General features: G+C 37.3%; 1 protein-coding gene across 1 annotated transcript; it reads right to left on the bottom strand.

Annotated features, from left to right (window-relative positions):
- Positions 1-461: 461 nt before the first annotated feature.
- eml3 (EMAP like 3) lies at positions 462-25291 on the bottom strand. Its single transcript, XM_055228895.1, has 25 exons — positions 24994-25291; positions 13023-13196; positions 12481-12577; positions 11362-11865; positions 9565-9672; positions 9330-9377; positions 8762-8793; positions 7917-7943; positions 7699-7819; positions 7423-7572; positions 7281-7347; positions 6727-6837; positions 6558-6653; positions 5378-5512; positions 4929-5067; positions 4371-4522; positions 4162-4287; positions 3963-4094; positions 3275-3342; positions 3016-3104; positions 2748-2845; positions 2292-2379; positions 2119-2217; positions 1924-2054; positions 462-1055 (listed from the first exon to the last, which is right to left on the bottom strand). Exons 1-25 carry the CDS (start codon positions 25016-25018, stop codon positions 855-857), a joined length of 3018 nt encoding a protein of 1005 aa, XP_055084870.1. The 5' UTR covers positions 25019-25291; the 3' UTR covers positions 462-854.
- Between the last annotated feature and the right edge of the window lie 578 nt (positions 25292-25869).

Here is a 25869-nt window from a genome sequence, read left to right as displayed (position 1 = left end):
TTTAACAGTTTCTTTCTGGAAAAAAAGTTGTGTTCCACCAGAGTTCAGATGACTTCTTTCAGCCATGACCAGTGACCACTAAACAAATTAGACTCACATTTATGTCTGCTTGTACCATAAAAGTAAATGGCATAAACATTTTAAAATGACTGCCACTACAACTATCTTTCCAGCACACAGTAGCCTACATTGGTATATAGTAGCGCACATAGGAGTTGGTTACAGGGTTGACCAACCTGGATTTGTCTTTTAGTCATTATTTATTTGTTTTTATTTATATTTCTGGGAGTCTAATTTTGTGACTTATTTTAGGTTTAGTTTTCTTTTATTAGGTTTAGTTGGATTTCTCCTGTTTGTGCTACATCAAATAGGGAAAGGAAGAGCTGGTGAAGTAGTCAGCTTGCTTCAAAACATGGAGCAATCCTGCCCACTAGTGGACATCACTACACAGCACATTCTGCAATCTTGCATTATTTTATTTTGAAGATAGAAATTAAATACAGTACACAAATAACATCAAACTCCTTCTTGGGCATACCATGATGTATTAGAGTTAAACAGTCACAGTCTGTATGGCATAATATACAGTATCTATGTAAGCTGTGAAGTCAAACACTGACAATGAACACAAATAAACAAATAAGTCTTTGGTAAACAGGATTGAGATTAGGCATCAACGGGAATGTTCACAATTAACATCAACAACTTGTCACCTGAAAAAAAGGAGTCTTTGATATTTTTTAGTTTGAAACTGAGTGTTCCTCTTCTTACATGACATGTTGGGCTTCAGCAGTCCATAGCCAAAATTTGCAAAATAGTCCACATGCAAAATCAGCTCTCTAAAGCATTTAGCACTAGCTAACAGTAGGCTCTGGAGAACTGGTGGAAGTAGAAGACAGAGATGCTAGCCTCTCTCTGCTGTCCCCCACCCGCTGAATCTTCCATTGCAGAATGCAGGTGTCCTTGCCACCCATAGAAAGAAGGTGAGAGTCGTTGTAGGTGAAACAAACGTTGGTCACATGACTGCCGTGGCCCTCGTACTTGCGGCTTGGTGCCTGCAGAACAAAAGACATCAGTATGCAGTCAAATCTCTTTGCAAATGTCACAATTAGGAATATCACAATAAAATGTCGAGATACTATTATTGTGAGAAGAAACAGAATTATCCAACAATTATTGATGATTACTGACATCATAAACAGACAAAAGTGAAATCCCTATTTTTTTTTCATTTTCATGATCTAATTTAATATGAAATCAAGCTGAATTATAAAGTAAAGTCAATGTAACATGTACAGCTAGATAAAAATTGCTTATCATTTGGAAGTAAAACTTTAATTGTAATTACTTGATTTTGCTTCTAAAATGTTCACAATTAATATTTTTTAGTTCTTAAAAAAAAAAAATACAATTATCATTTAACCTAATCATCTTGACCTCCAAAGTCACAATGCTGCACAGTTACTCTTATTGTACATAATAAGAAACAGTGTGTTAACAGTGTGTTATACATTAGAGTCTATCTTTAGTTTATTTTTTAAGTTTATTTTAAAATTATTTTAAGCTATTATCTATTATCTTGTTTTATTGTTCATGTTACTTGTTTCCTTCTTGAACTGTGCGGTGCAATACAGGAATTTCCCCACTGTGGGACTAATAAAGGCATATCTTATCTTATCATATCTTATCTTATCTTAATGTCCTATTGCAGCCCAGATCAACATCAACATTAGTTATCATAGACCTTTTTTTCTTCTTCTTTTTTTTTAAATAGACATTTATTATGTATGAAAAACACATTCACACTATTGTTGAATGATTACAGCAAAGTTTTAACCCAATCACCAAATGACCTCTCATATGTAGAGACTGCATTTGAAGGCATTACTCAAGGGGACCTTCTGCAAGCCTAAATGACCTTACCTTGGGTTTGGGACAGGGGTACTGGAACAGGTGCACTTTACAGAAGTCATCTGCCACAGCCACCACTCTCTCACTGTGAGAGCGACACAGAGCGTTGATGTCTGTGCCATCAGAACCCTCCAGCCACACCCCTGAAAACAGCCAGTAATAATTATTATTACTATTGTATTCTTAGAAAACCTTTTACTTTCTTACCCATAACGTGAAAGCCCAGCACACATGTATACGAAGCCCATTCTCTGTCTTTACTTTCATAGCGATTTCTTAATAGTTTACAGCCTCCGGCAATGTCCCCTGTCAAAGCACAAACAGTTTTAGCTTACAGTACATTTGCAGAAACTAACTATGCAGTATGCTGGTATACTTACAGTAAAGGATTTCATAGTCTCCAGAATTAGACATGATGTACTTCCCATCTTTAGACCAGTCTAGGTGAGTTATGAAGCTGGAGTGGCCCTAGATGAAGGGAAAAAGTGAAATAATCGACACAATACATTTGAGCTCTGTTCATCGGTCTGCACAAAAACAGTTTTCATTAAAAAAAAACAAAAAAAACAGGCAGATGTTGTGACCTTCCATTCAAAATCTCAACTCAAAATTTTTGGACTTTGTATTGTGAATGTATTGCTTGGTAAGTCCAGAATCATATCTCTCTGTATTTTTTATTGCATTTATTATTTACATATTAAGACTAAGTTAACAAGCAGAAAAGTCCCTCAACAGATTGTATAGGAAATATGAAGTAATAACATTATATTCTGAATATTAAGCCTAATGGATTTGTTTAAACATATGGACTTAATTAGTTTTACAGCTCTACTCACGTTACATTTCCCAAAGCGTGAATAGCGTCGGCCATTCTCAGCCACACTGTAGATATAGATGAAATTGTCATGAGAGCCAACCGCTAGAAAGCTTCCATCTGAAAATACAACAGGCCATTCAAAGTTAGAGGGGATTTCCACTGTTAAGGGCCATTTTGTGAAATCTAGCCCAAAGCCAAGATTCTGCTTTTGGATTTGCCAAAACAGACAGAAAGAACAAGGCAGTGTTTTAACTTTTAGTCTCTAAAAGTGTTGCTGATGGACAAACCTGGGGAATATCTCATGACAGACAGTTGTTCGTTGCCATCTGTGGACTCAGAGACCACCTTCCTCGTCAGCAGGTCCATAACCAGCCACCTGTCAGTACAACAAGTGTACAAGTGTGGACAAAGGCCCAAAGAACAATTGTTACTGCCCTACTCAACAGAGGGAAGAGTCATCTATCCTTGAACGTTGTTTGTTTGCAATACAGGCCTGAGTAGAACAAATTGTGTTTTTATTAACAAAATACACAAATAATATCTTACCTTCCTGTGCTGAGGCCAATTGATACCACTGATCCTACAGGGCTGAAGTCTGCACATAAGCCATACTCCTATCAGAAAAAGAGTAATTACAATATACAGTCCACTTACACTTATATATGAAATATATTCAGAGTTCCAACAAGGCTAGGATTTCAGCTGTAATGCAACCTTTTTAACGTAAACTGAAATATTTTAATGCTGACAGCACTTTTATGAAAATGTTTTATTTATTTTTTATTAAGTTTGTTTTAATGTTTTCTTTTACTTGTTGGTTTGGTGCTCTTTCATTAAAAAACAAGAAGCCCTTGCAGAGCATTGTGTGCTCATCACAGGGATCATTCTTACAGACCTCTAGGACATCTACAAGCCAAAGATCCTTAAAAGAGCCCAGCAGATCCCCTCAGACCCCCAGCCTCTTTCTATGAGTTCAAACCCCTCCCCGTCCGGCGACAGATACAGTGCCCCAAAATGTAGAACAAAGAGACATAAGGACTCTTTTATTCCTGCTGCCATTGGTATTTTTAAACATTCACTGTAATCTGTACAGTACCAATTTATTTATGTATATATGCATTTATGTACTTATGTATTTATTTATTTATTAATGTGCGTATGGTCTGTGTTGTATACTGCTGCTGCAAACCAAATTGCCCCTTGGGGATAATAAAGACTCCTTGAACCTCCTTACCTCCAGGGTGGTGCACCAGTCCATCCTGTGCTCCTCTGCGTTCCACAGAAACACCTGCTTGTCATTCCCACAGGAGAGGAACACATCCTGAGTGGGGTGTGTGGCCAGGCCCCACATCTCATCCACATGGCCCTAACACACATTACAATTACTACAGTGCAAAAAGAGAAGCTAATAGCAATGTAATAATGAGTCTCACCTGGACTATGACCACAAATCCATCTGAGAAGCTTCCTCTGAGAATAGCATTTCTAGTTGTGCCCACTAAAAGTTCAACTCCATCAACATTGGCAAGAGTCCGAACCGCTCCAAATTTCTCTGGAATCTGCCAGAGGATACACAAAATTTATCAAAGTGTTCTCCACTGTAAATGAGCTAATATAGAGTGGATATCCAGACATGGTTCACCTCACACTCTCTCTCAGGAGCCAGGTCAGCGCTCCAGCGGATTATCTTCCGGTCTTTGCCCCCTCCACTCAGTAGACCTCCACCAGGCAGAGTGCACAGGGTGAACACGCTGCCTTCATGGGCCTTGGTCTGACGCATGATCTGAAAAGTCTCTGGGAATGAAAGTGCAAATGACAGATTAGACTTTTCACTAAAACATATTTCCTTGTTTGGTGAAGTTTATGATTTCACTCCTTGGCCGGACATGGCATAACATGGCAATTTTAGCAACCATACCCTAAACAAGGGGCAAAGTTTGTCTAATTTACACAACAGTTATTATATGACAACTAAAATTACTATTTTGTTAAATGGATGTTTAAAGTGTCAGAAAAAAATGACATAGAGCAATTCCATTTTGGAACTCAACACTACTTCCTGTAAAACTTATTTTTTTCCAATTTTTCTTTCTAGATTGACACTTGACTGTGGCAACCAGTGCTGTATCAAGTGTATTAGATAAAATGTAAACTGCAGAAAGGAATTTCCGTAAAATTAGCCATATATGAATTCACCAACCTTTAGCTCCTTTGCCAAGGGTTTTGATATCTGCAGCCGATTTGCCCCACGTCAAAATGTTCCCTTCTGAGTCTCCAGTCAGCACATCCCCAGTCAGGCTGAACACGAAGCACTGAATAAATTTAGGCTTCTTGTATTTCTAATCCAGAAAGGAAAAAAAAATATATATTAACAACACAACTTCCAGTTTTAGAAAGTATTATTATATATTAAAGTATACACTTTTAGTTATTAAAAATGTTTTGATTTAAATGCAACAGCACTCATGCTTTTCATACTAAACGGTAAAAACTATATTTGAACAAGATATGGCATCATTATATCTCTCCCACTTCCTATAACAAGCCCCAGTTCTCCCTTGCCAGTTCCTTGTTTTAAACCTCACTTCTCTTCTCAACAGTTTGGGTGCTACAAATACAACTGGCACAATAAACTAAAAATGGCCTTACTCCGAAGATGCCCTGTTTCTTGGTAAACTGCCCCGCACTGAGGGTCCAGAAGTAAACATGGGATTTTCCACAGGTGATGATGTTGTTACTGTCGCTGGGGTTGAACTCCACAGCAAACACAGCCTCATTGGTACTCTACAACATTAAATACACAATTACAATTACTTCCACTTTTCAAATAAGTATCAAACTTAACTGTAATGTTATTAAGACAGTTTGTCATGAATGTATGACAAACTGAAACAAACTAGAACCTTAAGGGGCTTTGCTGTTGTTTTAGGGTCTTCTGTACCCAGGCTGCCCTGAGAATAATTTGGCTTGGTTGTCGAGGCAACAGTGTAAATATTTTATACAGTGAAATGTGTGGAGAGTTTATGTTCTGTGATTTCTGCAATGCATGGACTGGAACACATTCAAGATGTTTGGTATGTTCGTCCTATGTAATGTGTGAGGGTTACTAGTAGTATAGCATCTATTTCATAACAAAAAACCTAAAAAAAGAAAACAACACTATCCAAATAGAGTTTTCTTTGTACAAGCTATGTTCTAAAATATGGTATAATTGTTTTTGTAGGGCGTTCTCATGTTGATGTGGCACATGTGGACTACAGTAGAGGGGTGAACAGGCCAAGTCAAAGGCACACTGTACAAACACACAAGTTCATCCAATGGGAACAGCATAATTATACCCCCACCCCCTCTCGGCAGTGGAACAGTCTATATGCTACTGGACAGCAGCACCGTGTGTGGATCTGAACATACTGTAACCATGCTCACAAGATGTGTCTATCACAATGTGTTCAAAGATATGCAAAGTAAAAGATAAAAGATTTCTCAGCTTAATTATAAATAGATATACATACTATCTTAAAATGTCACCTCACAAGTCTTTTTATACTCTTTATTTAAGGTGGTCATTTACTTACCAAGCCCAAGCACAAATAAGCCATCAAACATGAAGCTAAATTGCAACAAACCAGTATCTAAACTTTAATAAGACTAAGGACTAAGCCTTGATTAGAACAGGAACAACTCAATGTTAGCAAAACCAATCAGAATCCATAACTTGTAATATTAATATAATAAAAGTTATACTTAAAGTTACATTTTGTTTTGTGAATTATTCCTAGTAATAATTCAATCTGCTTTTATATATGTATAATGATAACACATATCGTACCTTGACCTCTGCGTGTTTGGTGCCTTTATTGGCATCCCACACTGACAGCATGTGTTCATTAGAGTCGTCGATCACACACAAAAAAGTACCTGAATCCTACAAATAAACAAATATAGCTTTTATTTCTACATTTATGATAATATCTGAACCTATTGTGAGTTCAACTCACAGCAAAAGAAAAGGCAACAGATCCCACTCCCCTCTGAAACGTGCCCAAGCCGATCTGCTGTAGAGTGACCAGGGTGCTGGAGTCCCAGATGTGAACACAAGGCAGTAGCGGCTAAGGCAAAAAATATTAATAATATGTAACAAGTGATGAACACATATATGGCTTTAATAATTACTTGCTTTGACTGATGTAGTCCATGGCAGTTTTAAACTCAAGTATGCATAGATAGGTTAGTTTTTATTTGGTTCAGTTGTTTAAAATTACATTTGTTAAATAAAAAGCTTTAGGACAAACTCCTTTTCAACACATTCAAAACAATCTTATAATATTATGTCAACAGGTCCATCTTGAAAATGAGACATTAAGCCTGAAGAGGATAACATTTATAAAAACAAACACAAAAAAATAATAAAACTCTTATTCTTAATAATAATAATAATAATAATAATAATAATAATAATAATAATAATAATAATAATAATAATAATAATAATAATAATAATAATAATAATAATAATAATAATCACTAGCAATATTGAATTTGATCAACTTACCTTGTCTTTGTCCACACCTGCTGCCTGACCCGAGGCTATTCGTACCTTATCAGGATGGATGGTGAGACTAAACAAAAGTGCAAAAAAGATTCAGAAAATGGAAATAAGTTATTTTATGTAAATGTGTTGGTGTGTGACTGACCAGCGTACACAGTCCGTGTGTTTGCGATAGTGCCTCTGTGTGCGGTTGTTGATGTGGTACAGCACAACCACACAGGCGATGAAATAAACCGCCTCACCCGTGGGAAGAAAATATAAGTTTGCACGACAGTCCCTACCTCTGTAACCATAACTGGAGGGGCACAGTCAAGGAGAAAACCAGTAGTAGCTAAACCCAATTCTTTATGCACAAGATTAATCCAAACAATTTATGGTGAGAATATAGTTCGAAGCATAAAAAACAAGTGAAATCAGATACACCCAGTCCAGTTCTAGCCTCTCGGAGGGCGTGTCCATCTTCAAGTCTTCATAGTTGTGGATGTTGGAGGGTATGTACATAGTAATGGGCCGACCTCTGATGAACATTTTTATAGACTGTCCTGTGGGACCAAAAAAGATAAGAAAAATATGGTTACGCACATATAAATATAACATGCATGCTATAAAAAGAAGAAATAGACATCTTGAAATAGATACCTTGGCCGTAGGTTCCTCTTCTGGACCCTATGTGAGAAGCCAAACATGAAACTTAGAATAGTATGGTTATATTTTGTATAACTCCAACTCCTATTCATATTACATATGCACTAGCATATCCAACTGTAAGTTGTACATGGTTTAACTCTACAAGGGCAGACTAGGAGAGCAGAAAGGAGTTTCTGGCTTTTGCAGAACTGTCCATCATCGGGAGGTACAGTCAGGCTAACCACAGGTCACCTCCACCAGGGTGTGTTTTACTTCCCAAGGGCGCTTATAAAATCAGATGGCACGTTCACAGAAAAGAAACAGTGGTTTGTTTAACTTTATAGTTTGAACCAGGAGGCCTAGGTATGAGTTTTGGCAAACTATTTATATACAATTTAAATACTGGATTGTCCAACTATACAATAACTACCCTAAGTCATTGCTGATTAAAGGGCTAAAATTATGTTCATACTTTTGTATGAGCTATATAAAGAAAGCTAGAAAGAAATCCTGCTCATGCCATACTTTCTTCAGTGATTTACAGAGGCAATTTGAGCAAGACCTCTGGACAATAAAGAGACAAAAGGCATCATAGAGAATGAATCCAGGTACGTTTGATGAGGATACAATATCCTAACATGTTTAAAAGCACAAAAAGTCAAATTTGCTTAATATATGTCCTCAATACTATCGCAAACACAGCATGTTCTCATATTCTCTGAGCTGTTACACTGAGGCCTAAAGGGGGCTAACTGATGTCAAACAGAGCCAACTCCCCTGAGCTCCTAATCACAGTTGGGGCTTGTTGGGAAATGCACTCATTTGTGTTCAAATGGCTCCATATGAGAAGAACCGACCGTCTAGGCACATGTACAGCACCAGCACTGTCCTGGCCACAGACCAGAAGAACATGGGAGAGTTCACTGAATCAACTAAAATGGTGTTTGGATGTGAAGCAATATTTTGGCACAGGAAAAAAAAAGACTGTGCGCCAGTTAAGGTGAAAGGTCAACTGTCAAGTGTATTATTACTATACTGTATTACTGTATGACAGACTTGACAGCCAAATTACCCTCACATCTCATGTAAACAATGCAGGGAAATGTAGGATCCACTGTCTTTGAATCCCTGCTGAAAAAGCCTCCAGGAGAATTTAAGAAAATTGTTTCAACGTGTTGGTGCAAGGTTTCATCAATGCATATTATTATGATATTTACCTTTTATTGTTTTCATTATTAAGCGAATTCCGAAAATGACTAAGGAGACCGCGTGAGGAAAAACAAACATGCTGTTGCTTTGGATACTTTCATAGTTAAGCAAACTGCTTAATATACCAAAAATGCAGTATAACAGGTGAGTAGAGGACGACCCAAGTACAAAATCAAATGACTTTCTTACGTTGTAAAAACATTTTTGATTTAATACAATAAGAGAGACACATCACCTGCATTGGAAACTAGGTCCTTGGCCCGGCTGTGGAGAGAGGAGACAGATATGAGCGGTCGGATCAGTCAATAGCATGCACTTGTGAGGCTTTTCATGGGAATGGAATGTTATGATCCATGCAGGCCACCCCTTTTCCAGCAGTGTCTTTTTGATGAGATGTGAGAGGAAAAAGTGAACAGTTGGTGGCAGCTGTGTGTGTGGTGGGAGCACTCACTTCTCCAGGCTGGGGGAGCGCATCAGGAGATTTGCAGAGGATGCTGCCTTCTTCTCCAGTCGTTTCCTTGGCTTGTCACTGAGCAGCTTCTCACTGTTCCTTCTGGCCCTAAAGTCACAGGGGACAATTCACTGTTACTGTTATTCTGCTGTGTGATATCTGCCTTTTAAATGATTTGAAAGTATTAGTTTAATTAGTCCTAAAAAGTACCTTGCAAATATCAAAGAAGCAGTGGTGTTAAAAATATGTACAAGAAAGTAACTGAATAGTACTGAAAATAAGCACTAAAAATACCCTCTTTATAGGCCATCTTTGATTATATAGCATGCTATTTCTGCTTGAGAAACGGGCCACTTACTCTGTACTAGGTAATTAGGTGCTCTCAGCTCTAGATTTAAAAACAGCTACATGATAAATATTAAAAGAACTGTACGTAAAAATTTGATTTTAAGTTCCATAAATATGGCCTAATTTTTTCCCCAGATATGAGGTAGACATGTTCAAATCAAATATAAATTTTACTGATAACAATTGTAATGCTGATTTATTCTTGGTTACAAAAACTTTGGATGATGCCAGATTTTTTGTTTTTTTTGGTTCAAGAAGATGAACCAAACACCAAACAATCATATGACTCTCATTTGGGTTGCCAGTTTCAATGCTGGAATTCAGTTGGTTTAAGGACTCTGATTTGAATCTTCGCTACTTAAACCCCAGCACTTGCAACCAATCATTAATTGGTGCCTCTGCTGTTGAAGTATATTCTCTATATACTGATAATGATTAAAACTTGCATGTGTCCTCTATATGCAGTTTAAGGCACTGGCAACCTGGTTCTGTTGTGATTGTACTTTTTTGTACCTTTTTAAGACTGTAAGAGTACAGGCTACACACAATTCCTTTAAAGTTGGGTATTCTGTGATGTCAGCAATAATTTTCCAAAGATGGTAATAATATTTCTGGCAAAGATTTGCGTAAATGGATTTTAGAATGAGAAGTGAAAGTTGAATCATCTGTCTGTCCTTCCTTCACAACACATCTGCATAAAAAGGACTATTAGTAAAACACAGAGGTAGTCACCAAACAAGAATTAAACAATCCTTGTCATCTGAGCTAGATGTGACAGCATGGAAGACATAATTAGAGCATTAAAGGGTTAAATGATTCAAAACAGGATGCTACAAACCACAGTTTAAACATTTGTCTTGAAGTTTATGTTTTGCAAGTGTTTTTATACCATTTCTAGGAACACCCTCATAAGCAACCTTGGAATGAAGAGGCTAAACCTATTCATTTTAAATTAAGAACAAATATCAATAACACTGTTATAAAAGAGGGTAAAAATATGTTTTTCCTTAAATAGATACCTCAAACCCCCTGGTATAATACCCTCACCCTTTTCACCCTTACCCCTCACATCATATTTTCCACTGGGGTAAAATGTTTTTGCGGCATAGCTAATCCTGGAACCATCACTCAGAGAGGCCTTGGTTTTCAGCTCTCCTTGTGTGGAAAAACAGATTATGACAACACTCACATTTTTGGATTTCCCTCTATTGCATTTTCAAAATTTCTCACAATGCCCAATTTCATAAATGACTTGAGCATGTCATTATTAGGGAGCTGAGCCTAAAATACTCTCAAGGTTGCCATGGTAATAATATTGTATGCATTAAGTAAATGTTGAACTTAGGTTTGTAGTCACATTAGACAGAAGAAATTGTGATTGGTCAAAAGCCATGCATGTGAAGTAAAGCATGAGGAGTAGTAAAAGATCAGGCCAAAGGGGGGACGCACAAGGCCTTCTTGTCTCCCTCCAGGATGGGAGACAGGGGGGCTGATCGTTGGTTCTGGTCGGGGCTCCTGCCCAGGGTGGAGGTGGGGCTCTGTTCGTCTGGAGAGGAGCTGCAGTCCAGGTAGTCCTCCCTCTGTAGGCTCCTGATATTGGTGGGCTGGATGGGCTCTTCTATGGCAGAAGACCAGCCCAGCTCCTTGTCCTGCCCCTCCCCTCCTCCGTCCTCTTCCTCTTCGTCAATACCTGCCACGCGGTGGAGTTTAGCGCGGCTGCTCTCAACAGACTCGTTTGTATCTGCATGGGGGAGGCCGTCTTCCAGGTGGAGGCTGCGTATTCCCCAGCTCAGGTCCAGCATAGGCCGGGTTTGAGGTGTCTCTAGCTCGGGCAGAGGGAATTCCGTCTGGGTGAATTTGTCCTGAGTGGAGGGTTCAGTCCTGGGCTCTGCAGACACTGGTGCTGCTGTGGGGCCATTTGTACTGTGCACTGAGCTGTTGTTGGACACATGGCTGGACATAATTTACAAGTGCGTTAACAAAGAACAATTATAGCATGTATTTACATTAAGAATAGCAACAGGAGAAAACCTACTTTATTATTGTAGACTCTGATAACACAAAACTGGCTGGGAAACGATTACAGCACTCTCATCATTGACATCCACATTGTCTGGATTTTTTTCTGCACTAGTGTCCTTGTTGCATACAGCATGTTCATGATGTGTTAAATTATTAAATGCATTCATGCAAACTAGATGCTGCTCTTACAAAAAACAATCTATTTAGTTTAGTTGTTACTATAATGCCATAAATTGTGGTTCAGAGTAAAAATAATAATAGTTAATTAAATACCCCTTTTGTATCATGTTTGTCCATTTTAAAATTGACTATGTATCAAAAATAATAATATATTTGAATGTAGTTTTCATGAAATGCAGGGCTGCTTTCACTTGAAGTCCCTTTATTTTCATCTACTATACTGAACAGTTTTTTAGTGCTCTGCATGAATGGTCGTAAGTCATACAATTTCCATTTATGGCTGGGCTGTCTGCTCCTCCAAACAAGCTCTGTTCCAAATGTATTCAGAAGTATATGGACTATGAATGTGTATGGACACTTTGGTACCTGGGGGTTGGCTGACGGTCCATGGAGTGTTTTCTGTTGTTACTGCAGCCATCTGAGCAGTACACTTGGTTCAGCACTCGAGCAGCCCCTGGGTTCACTGTGTAACACACTAGTGTTAGTTATACTGTAGTAGTAAATAGAGGGGCAGGTAAGCTCATTCTCCAACAGGCCTCTACAGCTCCACTCCCATAGAACCAATACAGGACTACATTTATATCATACTTCATACAACTGTACAACAACTCACTCTTCCCTTATAGTCCAAGGTTGGTTAATTTGGTCCTCAGATAATGTATTCTACTAGAATAATGAACCCTTATGTAATAATGTTATGTCAAAGCTACCATTTTCACCTGTGTAGTGTGCACTGCATCTGTACATTTTATGACATGATATAAACCTGTGGATATCCATGCGGAAAATGCTATTTTATTATTCACTATATTAATTTCAGAGTGTTTGGATATATCCGGTTGCATTAATATATTAAGAGACTTTAATTATTATATAAATTAAACTATGGTTTGGAAATGTTTAAAGACCTGCAATGAGCTGCTGTTTGAGAAGGGGGAGGAGCTGGTCATGGAGGCGGATCCTTCTCAGAGCATCAGCCAATGAGGACTTGAGCAGCGTGATCTCGTCCTCCTGGGCCTGGAGGCGCACCTCCATTGAAGATGTCCGGTCTGGGAATTCTGCACTGTCTGCGGATACATCCTCTGAAATAACAGAAGAAGAGACAAACTGTTATTATGGCTGCTCCACAAAAAATGTTTACATTATGAATTGCTATTTGCATCTTCACCTGCAGATGTCACCAAAATGAATTTCATTATAGTATGCACTGACTAGACTAAAGTAGACTTTTCAGTTGAAAATTGGGTATAAAAAGTGATAATAAAAGTAGCATCAACATAACACACTGTTTTTTCTTACCCAAATCCCAAATAATAAAGGTTGGGTCATAAAGTAATGTGTGTACATAATAAATAACTAAACACTTAAAAGATACATCTAGATAAGGATGATTACCTTATCTTAACTTAAATGCAAAAACAGCAAGAATGCCTTAAGTTTCACTAACTACATAACAGAATTTCCCACGTCATGTGATCACTCATCTCATGCTTTGTGCTGCCGCATTATCCCAGTCAGATCTTCATGTTTTCATTATGACTCACCACAGACTAACTTCCTTAAACCTGCAACGAATTCTGGAAGAACACCAAAAGCAACAAACCATTTTGTGATAAACATTCAACTGAACAGAAACAACAATGCTTTCGCTTTGAGATTCCTGCAAGAAACTTTTGGTGTCTCTGGGTCTGGAAAGGATAAAATAACAGAACATTCCTTTACCAAACTGCAATTTTGGGACACTGGTGACCTTTTATAAGACCAAAATAAGAGCATGGAACCACAGTGGCCAATGTTTGCCTCAGGTCGGTAACTGTCGACACTTAAAGTGGTGATGTAAGGCGTTGTGGAAGCGGTGATTCATGTTTGGCCTATGAACGTTTCACTAGAACAGGAATTTCATCATCATCAGTACTATTGCAAAATGTCTGGCACTAGTCCAAGCTGGCACTGAAGGAAATGTTTTGCCGAGAACAAGTCGTGTGTACTTGAGAAATTTTTGTGAAAAGCTTACAGTAAAAAACAATAAACAGAATGCCAAGAGCCACTAAAAAGGGTTTGTAGACGATATTGTATTATCTCTTTGCAAGGTTAAAGTGCATTTGACAGATTAATATATTTTTCTAATTATGACTTGGTTTTGTGGGATAGCACTCGAGGTAAATATTCATCCTAGTTTTACATCAGTTAAGTGTCAGTTTGCAAAGAAAAATAGAAGATGAAGAAAAATAGAAACAAGTTGGAAAATACAGGAAGCAACAGTGAGTTCTAAAACAGAATCCCTCTACCTAAGTCATAAGTTGTCATCAATTCTATTCAAAATGCGGAGACAGTTTACACACATGGAAGGCATTTTTCTGACAGTTTATATATTGATTTAACACAATAAAAGTATTGTCATTTGTTTTTATTTGTCTGGCTTTGCTAACATTATGTTTCTTAGGTAACATACCTCTACATATGTCACATCTGCTGCCTGTGTCCAAAGTAAAATAAAGGAAGTAAAATTCTAAACTTCACCAACATGACAAAACTAGAAAAGACCAAGCAAGATTTGTAACTATGTTTTAGAGAAATGAGTAGTCTAACCCGACATACAGTTGAAGCTAGAAGTTTGCATACACTATATAAAAAGACACATACACTTTTTTCACTGTCTGACATGAAATCTGAATAAACCTTTCCTGTTTTTGGTCAATTAGGATGACCAAAATTATGTCTATTTGCTAAATGCCAGAATAATGAGGGAAGGATGTTAGGATACCATTTTCGTTACTTTTTCAAAGTCAGAAGTGTACATGTAGTAAGATTATTATTCATTTAAAGAATTTGGGAAAATCCAGATGATGATGTCATGTCTTTGGAAGCTTCTGATTCTGAGTTGGATGTATGTTGTCACATGTGAGACACACCGCTTCTTTGTGTAACATCATGGGAAAGTCAAAAGAAATCAGCCAAGATATCAAGAAGAGAATTGTGGACTTGCACAAGTCAGGCTTGGGTGCAATTTCCAGATGCCTGAAGATGCTACGTTCATCTGTTCAAACAGATGAACGTAATTAAACAATATATAAAAATTATATATTGTATAAACACCATGGGAATGTCCAGTCATCATACTGTTTGGGAAGGAGACGGGTTCTGTGTCCCAGAGATGAACGTGTTTTGGTCAGAAATGTGCATATCAATCCAAGAATAAAAGCAAAAGACCTTGTGAACCTTGGGAGTCATTATCCACAGTGAAACGAGTACTGTACTGACAGGGCCTGAAAGGCCACTCTGCCAGGAAGAAGCCATTGCTCCAAAAGAAAAAGAAAAAGCCAGATTACAGTTTGCAAATTTCAAGACCTTAATTTTTGGAGACATGTCCTGTGGTCTGACAAAACTAAAATTGAACTGTTTGGCCATAATGAGCATCATTACGTTTGGAGGAAAAAGCTTGAGAACACTATCTCAACTGTGAAATACGGGGTTGGCAGCATCATGTTGTGGGGTTTTGCTGCAGGAGGGACTGGTGAACTTCACAAAATAGATGGCATCATGAGGAAAGAACATTACATTATGGAAATACTGAAGCAACATCTCAAGACATCAGCTAGGGCACAAATAGGTCTTCCAAATGGACATTGACCCAAAGCATACCACTAAACTGGTTAAAAAGTCGCTTAAGGATAACAAAGTCAGTGTTTTGAAGTGACCTCTGCAAAGCTCTGATCTCAATCCTATTTAAAATTTATGGGCAGAGCTGAAAAGGCATCTGCGAGCAAGGTGGCCTACAAACTTGGCTCAGTTACACCAGTGCTGTCAGAAGGAATACACCAAAATTCCTGCCAACTATTTGTGGAAGGATATCCAAAACATTTGACTCGAGTCATACAGTTTAAAGGTAATGGTCACAAAAACTAATGAAAAGTATGTAAACATTTGAATTTGAAGAAAGTAATGAAAAATTGTCTAAAAAATCCTTCTCTCAGTATTCTGACATTTAGCAACTAGGAATTATTTAGGTAATCCTAACTGACCTAAAACAGGAAAGGTTTATTCTGATTTCATGTCAGCATATGTGTCTTTTTATACAATACCTGGCCAAAAAAAAGTCGCCACCTGGATTTAACTAAGCAAATAGGTACTCCCCTCCTCCAGTTGGTCAAGTCTAAGTTCAGCAACAGTATGTGCTCAAAGAATGAGGTCAGGTGACTACCTAAATATACTGAATGACCAGGTTATTCCACCAATGTTTTTTTTTTCTTCCCTGATGGCATGGGCATATTCCAAGATGACAATGCCAGGATTCATTGGGATCAAATTGTGAAAGAGTGGTTCAGGGAGCATGAGACATCATTTTCACACACACATGGATTGGCCACCATTAACCCCAGAATCTTTGGGATGTGCTGGAGAAGGCTTTGCACAGCATCATCAATGCAAGATCTTGGTGAAAAATGTATGTAACACTGGATGGAAATAAATCTTGTGATATTGCAGAAGCTTATCGAAACAATGCCACAGCGAATGCGTGCCATAATCACAGCTAAAGGTGGTCCGACGAAATATTAGAGTGTGGCGACTTTTTTTTGGCCAGGTAGTGTATAATGTATGTAATCTTCTGGTTTCAACTGTATATACTTCAATGAGTTTGCAGAGTAGAACTGAGGGAATATTGTAAGCAACTTAATGACACAAATGTTAATGACTAACCGGTGAATGCAATAAAATAATGAATGTAGCTTGTAGGATGTCAAGATCTGTTATAAAAAATAAAATAAATTTGAAATAATAATCTAAAACCATTTTGGCAGAAAGATAATTTCAATTGTTTCTTAAAAAAAGTAAACCTAACAAAGCTTGTATGTGGTTGTTTATGTCACATTAATTTTACTTTGTCATCCAGAAAGTTGGACTTCATACAGCTGGTTACACACTATGAATGGTGATCTATTGTGAATGAAAGTAAATTAAGTAAGTTAAGCATTAAGAATTGTTAATTGTTAAAATTCTGATGTTTCTTCTCACAATAATTGTAACATTAAAATTTTATATTGTTAATTGTTCTCTGTCTAAAAAGTGTGAGTCCAGTAATGAACCAGAAAACTCCCTGAGGTCAACATATTTAATACACCATTTTCAAAAATGCAAACATACTTCTAAATCTACTACAGCTAGAACATTCTCACTATACAATCAGCGTGGGAGGTAGACTAGGCCCTGAGCTGAAACTGCAGATTTCTTTTCCTATCACAACTCTATAAACAATTCAAACATTCCAGTCGTTGTTTAGCAGAGCCCTGAATGTAAAATACTGGGCAGAGCAGAAACACATGTTACCAGCTCGGTCCTTATGTAGCTTCATCAGTCAGCGGGGTGCTTCAAAGAGCCTTTATCATTAGCAAATAAACACGCTTCTCTACGAAAGGCAGACGAGGCTAATTTAAGACCCCCACTTCTACGTTGATGGATGGACAGGCTGGAGTAGACCATTACGTTTGTCAGCAGTTCTCTTGAAAAGCAATGCAGGAGAGAAACAATGTGGAGGGTAGTTACAAATATAGGAGTTTTTTTGGGTAATTCTTCTTACAAGTAGATAATGAAACCTGTGCTTGAATTGATTATATAATTCTTGCATGTAATTGTATATAGTTATTGCATGTAATTGTATATAGTTACATTTTAAATCAAAGAAAGTTACTGAGTAAGTCCCAGTTATCCTAATGCACTGCTGTCTCACCATTGTCTCTGCTCCTTTCTACAAACACACATAACAGCAGTGCATTATCTGCTAATTTTTACAATGTCTGATTGATCAAGTTTTGTAAAAAAAAAAAAAAAAAAAAAAAAAAAAAAAAAAAAGCATGATTTAAAATTGAAAATTGTATTTAAAAGTAATAGTAACTAGTACTATTTTTCATGTGTCCTTTTTACTTTTACCAAAGAACAAATTTAGCAGCAGTGCTTGTAATTGTAATTCAGTATTTTTATAACTGTACTTTTACTTGAGTACAAATTCTTAGTGCTCTTCCCACCACCCCTGTTTGTTATCGTTCAAATATGCTTGTTTACTTAAATTGAGAGTTGTATTGCATTCAAAAACACATTAAATCCATACACGCCCTTCAAATATGAGTCATAAGTCATAACCAGTGTTTCATCTCAAATTTCACTCTAAACCGCTTCTTTTGTATTGGGAGATATGTGTCCCTTCTGGACCCTGCAAAAGAGGCTAGTTGGGACAAGACATCTACTGTTATGGATGACTGAAGCTCAAAGCACAATGCAATAAACCATTTCCCGTCAAAATGTCACACCCAGTTAGTCAGATAACGCAGAGGTTGACTGGACTGGCAAGCAAACAAAGGAAACGACAACAGACTATTCATCACAACAGTGCAAAATGTCGGTTGATAATAAATAGCTTTAGTGGTCATGGTTTACATATTACATGTTCTGTATCATTTATACTTAGGAATTCTCGTGTAAATAAGGACTGCCACATATATTTGCACAAATTTACCATCTTTATCACAGAAATATAGATATACTATGTTACAACTCATCACTCACCACTAGAGTCTCAGTGTTTAGATAAGAAATGGAGGTTAAAATATTGGCAGTTCTAAAATGGTGCCTTGTAAAACTCTGGTTTTTAATTTCACCAGAAGCGTAAATTGTTTAGTGGATTATTAAGTACTTTTTCTACAGTGGATCTTTTTGTCTAAAAGAATAAAACAGAAATGTACACACATTAAAATATGTATTGAAAAAATTGTATCCAGATGTCATAATGAACTACAGCAGATATAAAGTTATCTTTTTGTAGTCTTGTATTACATTTAACAACTATGCATCAACAAAACTGTAGAAATCTGGTCTTAGAAGTATTGTGAGTGAAGTAAACTTTCCCTTTCGAACATAATTGGATTATATTTTACAAGAAACTGGATGTTTGAAGAGTCTCCTCCATTGGCTCCATCTGCTGCCATCTTTTCAGGAAGGTGTAACAAACAGGAAGCTCAAGTTTTCCTTTAGGGCCAGCTCCAAAGGCACCATTTACGACTGAATTTACCTTCAGGGAAAAACTAACTCTCCACAGGCTGCTCACTGCTCACACATACAAATAATACTGGCCAATAAAGGACAAGCAAAGGATTATGAGGAGTGTCAAAACTCAGATCCAAGAGAGTCCATCATTCCGTACAAGACTTACTGCTTAAAGGTGCAGTATTTTCTGGTGGGTGCTGTTTGTCTACATGAAGATGTTATGCCTTTGTCTGAAGGTCGAGGTAGATATCGCTAACTTGGACTAGTTGTGCTATCTATTTCTATGGAGATTTAAATACTTATTGTGGAACATTCCAGGCAAAGCAATAAGGTTAGAAATTATAAAGACTAAAAAAAAAAATTCAAGACATCTTTTGAAGGAAATACTAAGTAAGTTTATCACTTACGTAAAGGAATTGAAATTAAGTTACCAAATATTTTATTTCTGAGCAAAGTATCCAGTAATAATAATAATCAGTGTCAACCAGCACAAACCATTCACTCACACCTGACTGACAAGTTCAAACACATATTAAGACTATGGACTAGAAGTTTGAGGTACATACATTTGGAGGCAATGACTAGTGCAAACAGAAGAGCAAACATTTCCTAATTCTTGGGCAGTGTGCATCACAAGTCTCTTGAATAATGAACTCACTAACCTCAGAGTGCCTAGTTTTTTTAACCCTACATATGCCATTACACATGTATCTACTTCAAGATTATATCAGCTGCATTTGTATAAAATTTTACATGTTATGTGCTTAAAACTGTTCCTAATATTCTCAGTATTCAGCAGATTAGTGAGGAATAAGTACATGTGTATTCCCGCTCTTCTCTTGACTGCCTGGTTTTCTTGTAGTTCGGCGCTCAGTCAGCCAAAACTGCATGAGTCACAGTAGTTTGGCAGTGACTCTGTAAAGCAGGAATTCAAGCTATATCAAATTTTCTGCAACTGTTCAACAAATCTGGTCATATTCATGTTTGTTATACAATATTGTGAGAGGTGCAGATAAGAATTCCATGCAGGCATGCTGTGCTGCTGTTGCACATCAGGCATTTGAAAATGCAGAAAATACTGTTAAAAATAGTTTAACAGGAAACTACCATAATTTTGACTTGGTCAGAATTAAAAAACAAACAAACATTTGCATAGAGTAGGCAAAAACCTGAACAACTGCACATAATTGTTAATTTGGTTTCATTTTGCATACAATTGTTCAATTTACAACACCAGTAGCAAAAGTTTTAATTCTGTCAGTTCTGTCAAGAATTTTAGAGTGAAGACCTCAACAACACAGATAAATATTTATACTAAATTGATAGCTACATTTAGGAGTGGGAATGTGTTAATAGCCAAAGCCATGACTGAACTTGCTACGTCAAAACTCTGTTTGGAACTGCTACAGGGTCAGTGCTAGTGGTCAGCCCAAAAAGGTCCAATAGGGAGCCTGTGCACTTAGGTCCACAGGGTGCTTCCACTTTGCTGAATGTTGACATGGGTCCAGGAGGAGGAGGCAGTCACTCTCTAATGGAATGTCTCTCACTCTGAGGACACAGCTATGCACTGTTTCTGCTGTAACCAACTCATGCACAAGAGTCAGAGCGGAGGAGCCAGATGTGCATAGTGTAAATGGTCAAATAAGCTACATCAGTTAAGGCATATTTCTAAACTAAACAACTAAGTGGTATTCTCTGGCATATTTTTTACAATATGTGTAACAAGTTACTTACAAGTACATTCTATATTATTATTGCATACTTGTTTTATTATCCTAGTAAATACAAAAGAAAGTAAAGTTGCCTGACTGTTGTTGGTTCATGGGTAGAAAATATATCATCTATTGCCAGCCAATTATGGCCATATCATTTGTAAACAATCGATAAAATTAAGTCTACTGAATGGAACAAAAGAACTAAGCATAATATGAATAAGCAACCACTTCTATACACAACTTGTCAGATTACACTTGGACTAATTGTGCTTGCATCCATGGAAAAAAATCACAAACATTTATAGTATTAACAAGGTATTTTAATGGAGCAAACACACAAGATTTTCTCTGACTACAGATCTATACAATATGGTGAGGTCCTTGGAAACAGAGTTATGTGACACACATCAGAATGGAAAAGAGACACATGAAAATCAGTTAAGTCCAATGCTCTGCCACTGGTGTTAGAGACAAAAATTTCAAACTTCTTTTCGATATTAAGGAGAAGGTTCAATACTCTTTTTTGTCCTATTTTTTCTACTGATACTTGTTCCAGTGAATATCTAGTTTCGATACCAGTTTTAGAATTGATTAGTATGTGGGTATTGATATTTCAGATAACCTTAGACCTGATCCACCTGTGAATGTTATACGGTCCACAGTACCTCTTCATTGTTTTATCTCTTTTAGATTGACAGCTCTTTTGTCAGAACTGAAGAAGCGGCTGGCATGAGCAGCGAAATGTCATCACTCCTATAACTTTTTGTCCAGTTGACAGATTTTATATTTTTCTTTTACTTCTCTTGTAAGATTGTAACATCCTGTCCGCCTCCACACCTGTCCCATGTGAAGACCTAAACATCTGAGATAGAAACAGAGCAAGTGAACCCTGGGAAGCACAAGTACCCACTGCAAGGCCTACATGCCCTAGTATCATTCAACACACACAACCACGCTCAACCACCAGTGGGTGGCTGCAGTAGGCAAATGAGGCCTTAGTATGATCAGATCATTAATGAGAATTCACATGGTTTAATGAGGAGCAAATTCATTTTTTAATAGAATATATATGCAATGAATTAATAAAGGTGTAGTTTAATACATATTATGCAAAATATTACATAGTAAAAAAGAGTAATCTTTCAAATAAGTTTTTTTTGTTTTTGAAGTAGGGCTGGACAATATGATGTTTTTTCCTCATATTGATGGATTAATTAGATTTTATTTTGTCTTATTAAAAATGGCTTTCAATATTCAATTCCTGGACATGAATGATATAATTTGAATCACTGTGATTTAACACAAAACATAGTTATATTTGTTTCTCTAATGTGTGAACTCTGCTGCTCCAAACCACATGTGTTTTGAGAATTTTGTCAATATTTCTCATCCTTAATAAATAAGTATAAAATATAATATATAAAAAAAAATGTCTTCAAATATACCAGGAAAAAAAAAAATTCTCCTTATACAATTTGCATATATTATACATTGTCCTAACAAGCGCATGCTGTCAACTACTATTGATTTAATGCATTCCGGGGCAAAACGTAGTAAACATTTGGTTGGACCCAGTCTCTTAAATTAGCAGACTGTAAACACAGACTGAAAGCTCCTGGTATGCCTACTAAATGCATGCATCTTAACGGATAAAGGCATCTAAAAATATCCATCATGAAGACTGGAGATGGTTTGCATTGGCAGCAGTTATTTTTTTAAAAACAGGAATAATATGCAAGACTATGCCTGCCCTAAACCAAAGACTGTTAGCACAAATCACTACACATGGGTTACTGAGTTATTGATTTGTTCACAAGTTTGACTTTCTTCAATAGAAGCAGCCAAGTCCAACAGAAAGAGAAACTGTTTTGCTTTACTGTTGTCAAGGTGCACATTTGTCAAATACAGAAGAATGTTTTACCAGATGATGGGTCATGTTATTAACAGACACTGAATCTGGATGACAAAGTACTGTCTAGAAGTGTACCTCTTTCGACCCTTGCTGTACACCTGCAAAATATGTAATTTATGCCTTTGTACCTATGATGTGCTAAAAATGAAAGATAGTCAAGAGTTTTATTAAAATTGGAAATCAGAACTCAGAGAATTACTTTTTATTCATACAGCAATGGACTGATGCCATCCACGCTGAGCACAGCATATATTATATTGAGAAAACAGATTCTTGAATGCCATGAATGAGAGGCTTATAAGGCTCTTGCTCCTGACTGGAGTTCATTTGAGGACGTATACAGAAGTTCAGTAATTTCATTTAAAGATCCACTATTTTGTTTTCCTGTCTCTGAAGCACAAATAACTCTTTATGGGAAACAGCTGGCTGGCACCGCATTATCAAACGCCATTCTTTTACAAACCACTACATGGAACGAGAGGCTCTGGGAAACATTTCACTTCAACTTATTCATATGGCACAACTATGCTAACTATTGTGCTCACCCCAGCTAAGTATATGACATTGTAAGTTTACAGGATTATCAATTTGCATTAACTCCACTACATTCCTACATTCCAAATAAAGAACCAATGATTAAATTAAACCATTTTAAAATTCACTTGTTGATACATTTATCACAGGCTGATATATTCTTGAAAACTTGACAACAGTATATTGGTCTCTGTGACAAGTCTGTTTATTTCTTCTTGACATTTTTCTATCAATGTGTTGTCATTAGCTGCTTCTAAAGAAAGAGTTTCAAACTGACAACAAATACCTGACTGGTGCTGACTGGTCACTATTACCTACACTATTATCAAGATGAATTCGTAATTATTCACCACTTTTACATTTCTGAAGAATGCTTTCAGTACAAGTGCGTGTTATTACTGGAGAGTAGCCTGTGTTGACTATTATGTTAATAAATAAAATAATAATACAATAAATCTAAAGAGCCATGTTGGGATCACCAGTGCACCAGCCTAGAGGGTATCACTTACCACTACAGACAGAGTGATCTGTAAACACAAGCTCACAATTACATGTAATGACTTTGGTTGCCATTACTCCATTAAAGAGGCACATGGAGACAGCAATGTGTTTTCGGGCATGCCTCCTAAAGCCTAACCAGGTCCACAGATGCTGCTACCAGCTACCTCCCTTTCCCTGTGATATTTACTGTTCCCCAATGTCCCACCGCTCTATCGCTTTACAAGACAAGTAAACACAACATCAGCACATAAGGTGGGACAGCATAGCCTGTAGAAAAGCAACAAAAGCAACATTGTGCAACTGGCTTCAATAAAACAAGGCGAAATGTGGGGGCGGAGCGGGTGGGGAAGCATATTTCTGCTGCATGCTTGCAAAAAGATATCTAACAGTTAGCAGTGTGTATTTGCATGCACTTGAAACAATGACCTCCTGGTAGCTGATTAAATGTTGTCAGTATTTAGTAATAACATTATAATGCATGTTGATATGAGCAAGTAAAACTTACTTGTGCCTGGTATGTACTGGCTGTGTAGAAAATTTCATTGGCACACTTGCAATCAAACATATCACATTGCTCCTATCGGTTAAAGTTTAGTCTAAAGTTTGGGTGGGCTGCCATTAACATCATCCTCAAGTATTTAGTTTGTGAAAATGTACAAAAGATCTGACTGATTCTGTGTAGTTTACAGTTTAGGCATGGCTTCTTACAGGCAGCTGTTTTAACAGGAAGAAATCCTGGGCTCAAAGAGAAGGAAGCTGTGGTAAGACAACACAAATACAGCAACTGTTTACAGACCTGCTCCTCTACCCCCTACTGAGACTTTCGGCAGGTTTGCAATGAAGACTGTCCTCAAAATGCGTACAAGTAATGCTACATACACTACTCAGCATGAGGAGTTGATATTCTCTTGTGCCAAAATGAACTCATTGATGTGGGGATTAAAATTAGAAGATGAAGTGAGCTAAATATCTTAAATTAAAGACTCCGCTGAAACCACACAGTATGCAATTGAGATTATAATATGTTGCCAGCATGCATTTGCCAATAAACTATTATTCAAAGCCAAACCTTGCAACATCTCACTAGGCTTCTTTTGCTGTCCTAACAACTTAACAGCTACTAAATTTTAATCTTACTTAAGTGGCACAATTGACACAATCAAAAGATACATGTAAACTCACCCAGGCTATTGGTAGAATAATCCATAATCCAAAGTTAAAATAGTAAATTTAGATAAAAACGTAGTCCTGCGGTGTGTTTTCCATGCTGAGAGAGGAGTGTCACACGCTTTACACGCTTCTGTCAAGACGCTACATTCAACAAGAGCCGCTCCGTCCGGAAAACTCTCGCCCTCCTGTAATTAAAAGCACACTTTGAGAAGCGGGTGAACACCCCCTCAAGTCATCCTGGTGTGTGTTCACCGGAGCACCAACGCAGACATGAAGCCGAGGGAGTGAACGACGTGTGCGCACACTTGAAGAACTCAAGGTAGGATGCCATTTGGTCACCTCCGGAACTGCAGTATCCATTAGGCTTCATTAATGTGATAGGACTGTTTTATGAAGTTTAAGTTTATATAATAATATTTTAATGTATTCAGTTGCAATTCATGAAATTAAAATATTGCAAAACAAACATTGTATTATTGTATGAAACATTGACATATTGATTTCAACTTTATTTTTTTTACTTTGTTGCCATCTTGTGGCGATGCAACGCATTACTTTTAAAAATGTTTTGAAGTTACAACAGCTATAGTAATAACATAAAATTTGTTTGAGAATATACAATACAATAAAAATAATAAGAATTATATTTACACAATAAACATTTTCCTTTAAATATTGACCTTTACACACACTCTCTCTCTCTCTCTCTCTCTCTCTCTCTCTCTCTCTCTCTCTGTGTGTGTGGGGGGTGTGGGTGTGGGGGTGTGTGTGGGGTGTGGGGTGGGAGTGTGTGTGTGTGTGTGTGTGGGGGGGGGGGATGACAGATAGATAGATAGATGCAGAACCAGAACCATAGATGCAGAGTGACATGCGGAACCATAGTTTGCC

Source organism: Periophthalmus magnuspinnatus, chromosome 18, assembly GCF_009829125.3.
Source record: "Periophthalmus magnuspinnatus isolate fPerMag1 chromosome 18, fPerMag1.2.pri, whole genome shotgun sequence".
Classification (NCBI taxonomy): domain Eukaryota; kingdom Metazoa; phylum Chordata; class Actinopteri; order Gobiiformes; family Gobiidae; genus Periophthalmus; species Periophthalmus magnuspinnatus.
The sequence above is the reverse complement of the archived record's forward strand: the minus strand, read 5'-3'. Positions and strand labels throughout refer to the sequence as shown.

Coding starts and splice junctions, on each gene's coding strand:
- eml3 (XM_055228895.1), bottom strand. CDS start 25,018: ATGGATTATTCTACCAATAGCCTGG. Junction 12,578..13,022: donor CAAACAGCAGCTCATTGCAG/GTCTTTAAACAT, acceptor TGTGTTACACAG/TGAACCCAGGGGCTGCTCGA. Junction 9,378..9,564: donor CGCTCCCCCAGCCTGGAGAA/GTGAGTGCTCCC, acceptor CTCTCTCCACAG/CCGGGCCAAGGACCTAGTTT.